The 12080-nt window shown below is 39.1% G+C and overlaps 1 protein-coding gene across 2 annotated transcripts; it reads left to right on the plus strand.

Annotated features, from left to right (window-relative positions):
* Positions 1 to 418: 418 nt before the first annotated feature.
* On the plus strand, positions 419 to 11971 carry si:ch73-347e22.4 (uncharacterized). Of its 2 annotated transcripts, none has more exons than XM_017481233.3 (5): positions 419 to 728; positions 4585 to 4800; positions 4899 to 5177; positions 6082 to 6384; positions 6529 to 11971. In XM_017481233.3, exons 2-5 carry the CDS (start codon positions 4585 to 4587, stop codon positions 11230 to 11232), a joined length of 5502 nt encoding a protein of 1833 aa, XP_017336722.1. In that variant the 5' UTR covers positions 419 to 728; the 3' UTR covers positions 11233 to 11971. The 2 variants fall into 2 exon arrangements, with proteins under 2 accessions (XP_017336722.1, XP_017336721.1); XM_017481232.3 differs by lacking the exon at positions 419 to 728 and adding an exon at positions 766 to 973.
* The last annotated feature ends 109 nt before the right edge of the window (positions 11972 to 12080 follow it).

Here is a 12080-nt window from a genome sequence, read left to right on the forward strand (position 1 = left end):
TAAGATTTGTCCAAAAAGTCGCTAGATTTGTCGCTATGCGCCCCCCCCCCCCAAAAAAAAAGTCGCTAAAGGCGTCTGAAAAGTCGCTAAGTTGGCAACACTGGTCTGCACTGACAGCTAGATAAAAGGCAGGCTAAGCTCCACATCTCCCCAGCAAAAAGAAAATACAGAGGGAGAGGGAACGCAGGGTTTTTCATTTATGCACATTCTATTTGAAAAGCAATAAAATACATCGAGTACCCAACTGATGCCCTGTCTGTGTGTGTGTGTGTGTGTGTGTTTTTCTTTCTTGAAAACAATTCACTCCCCCCTTCCGATCTCACCGTGCCCCCCTGGTTGTGAACCAGTGGTTTATACCTAACTCGTGCCTGACCTCACTAACGCTCAATAGGCTGAATGAACACAAACCCCACAGCCAAAAACTAGTGGAGCGCCTTCCCAGAAGAGTGGAGCTTAGAGCTTGTCATAACAGCAAAGGGGAATACATCTGGAATGGGATGTTCAACAAGCGCATGATTGTAATAGTCAAGCGTCCAAACACTTTTGGCGATATAATCTACATTCGACTAAAAGTCGTAATTCCTGACAAAAAAACGCTCCCTCGACTCAGGCAAGTGACGTCAAATCAATATGGCTGCTCACAGCATGAACCGTAAACAATGTAGCACCTCTTACCTTTACCTTTGACGGAGGTCGACGTTACGTCATTCCGACATCTCGTTTCTGAGGTAAGCCGAATGCAGCATTTACTCGCAAAGAAAATCAGTGATATCACCCACCGTAACCTGAGGTGGCGTCGTGTTATGAATACGCGGTTTATTTTTCACTTCCGGTTTTGGCGGATGTTGTGCTTGGGAAACACGCCGCCACGGGGGAAAAAAATCATTTGCCACTATGAAAAAAAAACATTGTTCCTGTTTAATATCGGACGTTTCGACGGTTGTTATGGCTCGTGACTCGAGAAAAAGCTGAGGTGAGTACATCTGAGAGGAGTTTGTGCAGCTCGGTACCTACATGGGTGCAGAAAAGTTAGCTGAATAATTAGATAACTAACCTGCGTTTTCTGTGAGTTTAAGTAAAGTAGCATGTGTACAGAGGTCCTGTCGGTTTAGTATGTGTTCACTGTGTATTCATGCGTGCAGTTTGATCACAGAACGTTGACAAATAACTTTTCAAGATTGCCTTAGATAAAGTTTACTGTTCTGTAAAGTACAAGTAGGACTTAAGGCAACTTTAATTGAAAGTTTATTTTTTTTTAAACTTTAATTTAAGTGACTGTAGTGTTTATGTTATAAAAACCTAGCAAACTAAATCCACTAGGGAAAAAGGGTTAATCGGTACTGTACTGTAGTTACCAGAGCTGGGACCAATTCATTGGTTTGTAAGTCTCAAGTATGTCTTCAGTCTTGGCATAAGCCAGGATTGGCAAGTCAAGTCACAAGTCAAGTCACAAGTCAAGTCACAAGTCAAGTCACAAGTCAAGTCACAAGTCAAGTCACAAGTCAAGTCACAAGTCAAGACTGGAAAGACACAAGTCAAGACTGGAAAGACACAAGTCAAGTCACCAGTCAAGACTGGAAAGACACAAGTCAAGTGGGGATTTGAGAGACATAACTATGACTATATGAGTATTTTCACTAAGGGAACCTATTAAGGTATTACCTATGTGTAAATTCAGAAACTGAACAAAATGTAAAATTGTAGGGCTGTCCCTATCGATTATTTTGATAATTGATTAGTTGATCGTTTCCTCCGGTTAATAATCGAGCAGTAATTATATATTGCCTTAAGACCTACTTGTACAATCAGTTAACATTTGTTTTTTCCTACATAAATGCGACATATAAGTGCTTTATAAATATATTCTGTTTCCTCCAAAAATTCTGAATTTTAATGAAAAATTAATTCCCAGCAATTGCTGCTTATTTATTTATTTATTTGCAATGTATGACTTTTCTCAAAAGAAAGAAAAGCAGTATAAAAAAAGACAAGGAAGAGAATTCTTAATCTCAGTTTAAAATAATTTTTTAAAAACTTCACTAAATAATTAGACCGATGTGTTGTAGCTAAGTTAAGTTTATATCATCTATTAATGACAACAAAATGTAGGTCTTATTGTTGCAATGTTATTAAAATGTTTGTATTTTCATAATAATAATATAATTGTTTAATTGTTTGAGGTGGCTTAGAGTATCAAAAATAGTTACTTAATAAAAGTACCATTACTAAGAAATAAATACACAAGTAAAAAATAAAAGTTCTCAAAAAAAAAGTTCTCGGGATTGTTGGAAAGCCAAATTTGCTGGCTGTGCATTACCACCATCTTCTGGAGCATAATTTGCCAAATATTCAATTATGTGTAATTTTCATCAAGGGTTTTTTTTTGTTATAATTGAGTAGTCTGTTATAATCGAGTATTTGTGAAAGCCCTTTATTGTTGCTTCTACCTCTAAAATTATTGAACCTCAGGCTCTACAAGCCACTATCTTTGTCAGCATGGCTACCACAAAATTGCCTTTGTCTTCGATGAACGGAGGTCTCATTGAACTTTGTCGCTGTCTGACTGCTTGAATGTGGAAATGAATATTGATGCAGATTTGTTGAAAATTACATACTTTTAAATGTATAATATTTAATCTTTATCGATGAGAATGTATCAAGTCTTTCCAAGTCAAAGGGCTTGAGTCCAAGTGAAGTCACATGTCACTAATGTCAAAGCCTTCTTATGTCGAGTTTCTTATATCTATATGGAATTATGTGTTAAATAAATCCTCCAATATGCTGTGGAAATGAAATCCGTTTATAGAGGAAATAAATAAATGAAGCACAATTTGGAATCAGCGGTGCGAATTCTGATAACAGTCTAGAAGAACAAAGGCAAATCAGCTAGTGAGCTGATATTGAGACACTTTTTTGTTGTTATTAAAATTTGTGTAAGGCATATTATAATATTATCAGGAGCCTATTTTTCCTGCTTTTTAAAAAATATATATATTTATTTTATTTTTTAATATAAACACACACCCCCCACACTGTTTTCTCCCGTTAGGTCACCTGTCAGTTTCCACCCACTAACTAATTCTCCCCATCACATGACAACCACCACCTGGGGAGGGTGAGGGATAGCAGGCTTTTTCCGAGACACGTGAAGCCACTCATATTTTTAAACTGCTGCTCATGTAGCATCACAATGTAATTAACTTAAAGGAAAGTGCTGTTTGCCTTGTTTTTCATACATGAGCTCATGTGCCTCTTTTCCACCACAGGAACTTTCCCTAGGAACTAGGGACTTTTGGAGGTAGTCTGTCTGTTTCCACCACAGGGACTAGAGTCTAAATTAAGGTCCGGGTAAAATATTTAGCCCTTGCAAAGTCCCTACTTGGAAGGTGGTACTATTTTAAAAAGCCAGGAACTTTGGAGGGTGAGACTTAGGCACTGAACATGTTAATTGGTTGAGTGCACATAATTTTATTTCAACCACCATTTTTAAAAGTCTGTTGTGGTGCATAAAGTAACAGTTGTTTATTGCGATTCAACATAATGGAGTTTCTTTAAAAATACGACCGATGGACCGATGACGAGGGTCAGGCTTTAATAAGTATTTATGCAGAGGACGAAATAGAGCAGGAATTGGAAAAGGTGACCCGCAAACAAAAAGTATACTTAAAAATATCAAGTCGATTAAGCGAGCTGGACATTGTTCACACAGGAAAACAGTGCAGAGAGAAGCTTGTGTGCGTGCACACATTCATTTCCGCAGTAGCTGTTAAAATCTGTTTGCTTACGTCTAGCATTACGAGCTTGAATCTCCTCCATGCTTGTTGTTGTGCAGTGTCGTTATCCGGTTTCAGAAAATAGACTGTCCGTTTTTAAACGGAATCTTTTATCCAAAGATTTTAAAAAGTTTTCATTCTGTGACCGGGAATCGAACCTGGGCTGCAGCAATGAGAGCACTGAATACTAATCCCTAGACCACCAGTTTAGTTGTAGCAAACTCTTTTGTTACTGTTCAAAGGTTTGTGTTCCAATCAGAGCCTGCTACATGTTTTTATGAGCTGAACAAACATTTTACATTATTACATAATTAAAATCATCTTATTTTGTGTCAATAATTAATTGTAGCATACTTCAAGGCTTCATATCCTCGCCAAGGGTTTGTTACATGCAGTCATACGTCACCAGACTAATTTGCCTAATCTTCACAGTACTTTAGACCGCTATGGAAATGCAGACAGAAAAGGTCTGGAGGAACCAAATGGTCCCTTGAAAAAAGGTTCCTGGGATTAATTGTTCCAGGTAATTTCAGTGGAAAAGCGGCTATAGACACCCATGATTGCGTCTACTGATTGACGAGAGAGAGAGAGAGAGAGAGAGAGAGAGAGAGACTTGCTCTCTAGATTCTTGGCAATGGATGGCGATAGCCACTAGACAGCATTATTAGTATTATCTGTGTGTATTTTCATCTTGCTTTTCAAGCAGTGTTTTACTCTGTATTTTATCTTATCTTATGGAGGAGTAACCTAATCGTTTTATATCATCTTGTAGTTTGATTAATGCTTTTATTCTGTTTTTTTTGTCATGCAGATGGAAAAAAGAGTTAACCCTATCCCTTTACCTACCAGAGTGTTAAAAAATATGGATAGCCCTGGAGTAGCACATAATACACAGTGGGGATGCCAATCATTGGGTAATACTAATGATGTTTCCTCTCACTATGGAAAAGTCATAAATGAGGGGAATTATGGGGAAAGATGGGATGGAGACTTCCCTAATTCTTGTCCACAATCACTACATCGCAAGGTATCCGTGAAGGATTATTATGTTAATTTCATGAATACTGAATTTGACTAGCTTTGGGTGTTGTATCTTTCTTTTAAAACCTCAAATTCTGTTTTTAGGAGCCAGTTGCAAGGATGCAAAGAATTCTGCCTGAAGCTGCATCATCATCATCATCATCAACATACACACATAAGGCCTCAGAGGCCTTTTCTCCAGATTGCCAGGAAATTCCAGCCAGAACAACACCCGATCCAATAAAGTATTCCAGTCCTGCAATCTACCAGCATTCTAGTATAGAAAATGTGAGTGAAGCTCCAGAGGATTATTTGGAAAGAATAGAATCAGTGACAAGCAACATGTACAATTCTGTGAATCAGTTTGCTGCTGCACAACAACAGGTAAATTAATATTATACATACAATCATTAGTCACTTTATTAGGAGCACCTGTATGGCTGCTCATTCATGTAATTATCCAATCAGCCAGTCATGTGGTGGTGGTGCAGTGCATCAAATCATGCACATACAGGTCAATTGCTTCAGTTAATGTTCACATCAAACATCAGAATGGGGAACAATGTGATCTCAGTTACTTTAACGGTGACATGGTAGTTGGTTATTGTTGCCAGACGGGCTGGTTTGAGCATTCAGAAATACTGTGATTGAGCATCCAGAAATGCTCTGATCTACTGGGATTTTCACAGACAACAGTCTCTAGATTTTACACACAATGGTGTGAAAACAAACACACAACATCCAGCGAGCAACAGTGCTTCAGATGGAAATGCCTTCTTGATGAGTAAGGCCAGAGAAAAATGGCCATACTGGTTCAAGCTGACATGAAGGCTGTGATGACACAAATAACCACTTATTACAAACATGGTGACCAGGAAAGCATCTCAGCAACAGCAGACAACCACATCAGAGTCCACTAATTCCTGTTATCCAAGAACAGGAATTTAAGGCTACAGTGAGCACTAGCTCACTGAAACTGGTTAGTTGAGGACAGTGGACAGTGTCCATTTTAGCCTCAGATTCCTGTTCTTAGCTGACAGGAGTGACACCTGATTTTGTCTATTGCTGTTGTAACCCATCCACCTCAGGGTTTTAAGTGTTGTGTGTGGCTATTTGAGTTACAGAAGCCTTTCTGTTGTTTCACGTGAACACTAACAGAAGATTGGCTGATTGGATAATTGCCTGCATGTGCAGAGGTCCAGCTGTTCCTGGTAAAATGGCTAGAGAGTGTATTCCTCAATAAAAGGCAACTGGCTTTATTTACAGTCCAATTTGTTTTTCACATCAGGACCTGAAAAGAGACACCCCTTCCAGCTGGACATCTGTGATCAAAGAGGCTTTAGAGATGAGTAACGGGATGGAGTTGGAGCAGGATCGATTAGCAGACATGTGTGGAATCCCACTGATTTATGATCCTCCAACTGAGTCAAGAGCTGTGGAATTTGTAAAGAGCCATTGTGATCCTGTAGATAATGAGTCATATGTCCAAGAAAAAAGAGAAGTGACTAAAGCACAAGAGCCAACTGTTATTATTTTATCAGATAACACTAAGAGGTCTCCCTTTAAACCAAATCAAGATTTCCAACAGAGGGTGGGTTTGTGTCTTTTTGTATATTAAAAAAAACAAAAAAAATTGTGAAATAAGTTACATGTATAGCTATAACTAATAGTATTCATTTAACAGTGTAATCTAATTCAGCTTGCAAAAAACTGCTGTCCTTTTTTTCTTTTGCAGACAGTTATCCAATACTCCGATCCCCTAATTGATGGCTCATCAGTGAATGACCACATACTCGGTGAGACCAGTTGCAGGATACTTAAGCGGTGCTCATCAGTGGGATTTTGTGATGCCACCAAGGTTTGCTCTCCAGCACAGAGTAAAACTACAAAGGAGACAGAGGTTTCATATTTTACCAAAAGACTCTGTTTGTCAGATGAGTTAGATCCAGTCAGAGCTAACATGCACGAGCAGTTTACAAATTTAAATGAACACACTCACTGTGCATCAAACAGTACTGGAAATGAAAAGGTTACATCAGTTACAAGACAAGTTCAACATAGTTCTCATAGAACATATAAAGAGCATGCACAGTCTTGTAAAAATGTCAACACTGGGAAGTGTATGGATAGCCAAACTAAGAGCTGTACAAACAATAATGCAACTCTACAAGGACAATTAAGTATAGATAGTTATCATTTGAAGTTTGAGACTATCTCTGCTGAACCAAGTTCTGTATATTCAAGTACCTCTGACAGTAAACAAGACGCCCTTGAACATAACCTTCAAAAAGAGAATGCTCCAACTCTGACACTCAGCGCTATGGAGGATTTTCAAGCACCAATGGAAATATCAAGGACGTGGATAGAGAGTGAAGAGTCTAATCTACCATCCAAAAAAGAGGACTCCATTAACAAATCAAATGCTAAATGCACACCACAAGAGCCAGACGTCCTAACCATTGCTGCTCAAAGTTCTTGCAAAGTGGTGAGAAAAAAAGAAAATGGAGGGGCACATATTTTGGATGACACACCTACCTGTAGTCAAAGTCACTTTTCATGTGAGCTCTCATCATCAGATACAAATAATACCTTACTGATGATAAATAACACTGACAAGGAGACAGATAGTGGCCAAATCATTACTCAGAATATTAGGAATGTTGGAGCAGTTGGTGATGATACTACTGCTCATTATATTTCCCAGGGACAGTCTTTGACTGTTAGCACAAACCCTGAGACAGGAGTGAGCATTTTCAGCTTAGAGAATATAAGTAAAGAGAGAAAGTCTGAAGTAAACATTGGGAATCCACAAACATCCACTGATTTCCTTGAGAAAGAAACAACCGAAGTAGAACCATACAAAGACCATTCCACTCTCTTCGTGAAGCATGAATTTAAAATCGATACCAATTGTAAGTCTTCCTGTGTTGATCTCAGTACTCCTGTTAAAATGAAAAAAAGAGTTGGGTGTTCCTTTAAAAAAAGAAAGCTACTGACAATGGCCAAAGTGTTTTCAACAATTCAGGAACCTTCCAAAAACATAACTGCTCACTCTGGGAAATTTTCTAGAGATTTGAAAAAGATCAAAAGTAAGGCAGAAAAAATACAATCACCACCTATGAACAGAAGAAAATCACGCTGTACTGCCATCACTGCCACAAAACTTTTACAGAACAGTCATGCAGAAACAAAAGAGCATAGACGTAGGAAAAGCTGGAAAGTCAAACATCCAGCTTTAGTTACTGACTGTGGACAGAATCAATATGTGAAGTCAAGTAAAATGTCCACACACCACATTGGCCAGGTGTTCAAGGTGTCTTCAGATCCACAACCAAATAATTTTCAGGAGGGGTCAAGCAAACCTGACAGATTATTGGGTTGTTTTGAAGAACAATTAAACACTGAAATACATAATGAGAAGCATGACAGTGCAAATGATTTCCATTCAAATACACTACTGAAAACACCTTCCGAGTCACAAAACAAAGATGCAAATGTGACAGAAAGCAGAAAACAAACATTATCGGATAAAAGGAACAAAGAGAAAGCTCATAGCCCTCAGCTAAATGGTGATGCAGGATTTGAGTCGTCTCTGCAGTCTACTATTAATAGAACAGGATTCCATTCCTGCATTACCAATGCATTTTACAAAAAGGTAAAGGACGAAAGGTCAAGAAATCCCTTAATGGGTGTAAGTGCGAAGGCATCTGATCAACATCCGGGGGAATTATCAGAAAAGGATGTTGGTGATAAAAATTCTCTATGTGACTCAAATGCAATTTCACTTAAACATTCCCCAATTCAGAAAGTAAACAGATGTACACAGTATTGTGATGAGGACTATGCGACCACACTAAATAAGGGGACACATAAAGTAGCTGATGCTGTTAAGAGTACAAAAATAGCAACGAAATATATCAATTGTAAGTACTGTCGTCGATCCTTCCGTCATATCTCTGCATATACCGTTCATCAGCGTATTCATACAGCTGAAAAACCTTACAGGTGTGAATTCTGTGGCAAGAACTTTGCTCAGCTGTCCAAACTCAAATCCCACAGAAATGTCCATGTCCAGTCTGTGTCTTTGCCATGCCCATGCTGCAGAAAAAAATTCTCGGAAAAAAGGGATTTGATAGCTCATTTTACAACCCACGTAAAGGGCTCCAAGCAAAATAATGAACCAGCCCAACAAGAACGCAAATCTGATGCCCCATTATGGGACCCAACAAGTAGCAAGAGCATAATTTGCAACTTTTATAACAACAAATTTCCCAGCGGATATATGCAGAAAATTCATAAACAAGACCGGGAAAATCTTACATCATGCAAGACCTGTGGAAAAGAATTCTGGACATCTTCACAGCTAGTTGTCCATGAGAGGACCCACTGGCCAGTTAAACCTTATGCCTGCTCCATTTGCGCCAAAAGTTTTAATCAGATCAAGGCTCTGAAAAAGCATTCTCAAAAGCACACAGGGGAAAGCCCTTTCTCTTGTTCTTACTGTGGTTGTGCATTCTGTGATCTTCCTGCACTGCGGCTGCATCAAATATCCAAACTATGCAATCAGAAACAGAGTTTAAACAGAGAGAATTGCTGTACTGAGGGCTTTCTAGTCACTCATGGAGTCGAAGGTCAAGTAAATACACCAATGTTCTTCAAGTGCCAAATATGCAAACAGCTCTATCAGAAGTGGTGTCAGTATACTCTTCACCTTCAAACCCACGCAAAGTGTCCGTCCTATCTTTGTTCTGCTTGTGGGCAGAGCTATGAAAAGGATTCTGAAGTCAATGTTCATTGTAGGGAATGTTGTCAGACAAGTGGGGAGGAGGTGGCTTGTGGTTCCTCACTTTCTGAGATCTTGCATAGTGGCCCCAGAAAATGCACTTGCTTGAAGGATAGTTCATCAACTGACCTGTATTCTATAGAGACTTCCAAAAGCAGTTCTCTGTCTAATTCTAGCCAGTTTCATAAGAATTCCCAAATTTGGAGTAATCTGCAGACAGAACACCTTATGCCTGAGTCCTCTCAGTTTGTAAAGGCTTCACATTTGCCTGAAACTGTGCAACTGTCTAATGACGATCAGCTAACCCCATCAACCACACCTTCTGTTATGACTCGTGCGTCCTTGAAAGAGTCTTTGGAATGTGTTGAAATATCACCAAGTCGCTGGAGGTTTAAGTGCCCACGTTGTGGTCAGAGGTATAAGCGATACAGAACTTTGTGCCTTCACATGCAGACACATGCCCCTGCTTTTAGATACGTGTGTGGATGTTGTGGCCACTCCTTTGAAAGGTGGAACAAACTGTGGTTGCACCAGCGGATTCATCATCGAAAAGGCCGTTGCTATACTTGTTCACAGTGCAACGTCCAATTTCACTTCTTTAGTTCATATAAAATGCACCTGCTGAACCATACTGAGGAAAGACCCTACGCTTGTCCCCTTTGCCCCCAAACATTTGTCCATGAAGAAGGCTTGCGTGTTCACCAGTGCAATTTTCACCAACCAGCAAAAAAATTGCGGTGTGATGTTTGTGACAAGCGCTTCAGTAATTTGGCTAATTTGGTTAAGCACAGTCTCCTTCACAATGGTGCCATTTCTCACCAGTGCCTTCCATGCAATCTCTCCTTTGCAAATAACAAGGGCCTACAGGAACATTTGAATATTCATCATAATACTGCCAGCCTCCTCCCTTGCATCCCATCTGAGCCTTTAACATTTCTACACAAATGCAGTAGATGTAAGAGCAGCTTCTCAACTGGGGATCTACTCTATGCTCATCAGATATGTCATGCCAGAGATTTAAAGTGTCAAGTGCGCTATACCCAAAGCATTGAATCTACCTCAGTTGGCCCTGGAGGCACACGGTCTTCTTTTAGCAGGTCTCTGCTATCAACTCTCGACCTTGATGCCATTCCAAAGGAGAGCCTTTTTAAATACCCCCACCCAGATAAGCTCTATGTGCCACCTCGCCTTTTAAGAATGTCAAAAAGTATCCCAATCATTAATCTAGATTCAGGTGATGAGGAGCCACAGGAAGCCAGTGTTTCTCCAAACAATAGAACTGGACCTTCTGGACAAAAAATTCTAGAGAGTTCTCATGAATATTCTGAAACTGAGTTGGTGCAGCAACCTCAGGCTTTGGAAAGCCAAAAATCTATTCAGTCTCAGAATCCCGAAGAGGTTCCAGTGTTGGATACAGTAACCGATAATCTCCAGGACAAAGCTAGTCATGATATTCCGACCAAGACAGTTGAGTTTGTTGAAACGAGTGTATTCTTGGAAGGACCAGCCACCACTGTGAACGCTGCTGAAAATGAAATACAGGACGAGATCTTTGAATGTGCAGACTGCTCTGAAAAATTAGGCAGTCTTATAGGCTTATACGAACACTACTTTCTACATGCATTAGGGAATACACACCGTTACACATTTCTCTGAAAGAGGACTCTTCCATTAACTTTAATGAAGAATTGGAACAAGCATATTGGACAGACTCACAAAATAAGCTTCTGTATATATATATTTTTTAAAATAGTTGCAGTATTATGAAGAGAAAAAAAAAACAAAGAATGTGAATGTTAATAGGATGTTACACAGGTGTTCCACACACCAAGAAAGTCATGTAATTTTGCAAAAGGCTGTTTTATTTTTTTAACTCATCAGACACAGTACAGTTATAGATACAAGTTGTTTCCCCTTGCTGCTCCTGTGCCTTATTTTCATAAGGTCACAACTTCAACAGCCCGAATTTGTGCCTTCTCATGTGTTAACCTTTGTTGTTTCATTTATGGGTATCTGTCATAAAGTGATCAGATTGTTTACAAACTGGTGTACATCTTGTCATCCTGTATGCCAGAACTGTTATTCTCTACAGGGATATGTAGACCTGCACTGGAAATATTATTAGAAAAAAATTCTATCTTGTATTTGGTAGTTTTTTTATGCATTATATGGTTGAATACTGTATCAGTAAAAAGTGACCATGTCTGTTTGTTTAAAGATACATGAATGGAAGCTAATTGGTTCATTTATGGTAAATACATTTCATGAGCATTTTGTTGAAAATCCTTTAAAGTAGAGTCTTTTGCAGTGAAACTTTTAAAAACGTTCAATAAAACTACTTAAAAGTAAGCACTGTGTGGCTGTGTTAAATCAACAGGAAAGAAAAACCGGCAGGCCTCAACAGTGTGCACCCATTCTAAGATCATGTGACCACTGGAAATGTATTTTGCCCGATGAGTTGGTAAATGCATAAGAAAAACTGAACAATTAATTCATTTTAAAAC

Source organism: Ictalurus punctatus, chromosome 12 (genome assembly GCF_001660625.3).
Source record: "Ictalurus punctatus breed USDA103 chromosome 12, Coco_2.0, whole genome shotgun sequence".
Lineage (NCBI taxonomy): Eukaryota > Metazoa > Chordata > Actinopteri > Siluriformes > Ictaluridae > Ictalurus > Ictalurus punctatus.

Bases quoted from the DNA above. Each gene is read 5' to 3' on its own strand.
- si:ch73-347e22.4 (XM_017481233.3), top strand. From the start codon at position 4,585: ATGGAAAAAAGAGTTAACCCTATCCCTTTACCTACCAGAGTGTTAAAA. The intron at 5,178-6,081 runs GTAAATTAATAT...TTTTCACATCAG, and splicing joins TTGCTGCTGCACAACAACAG to GACCTGAAAAGAGACACCCC. The intron at 6,385-6,528 runs GTGGGTTTGTGT...TTTCTTTTGCAG, and splicing joins ATCAAGATTTCCAACAGAGG to ACAGTTATCCAATACTCCGA.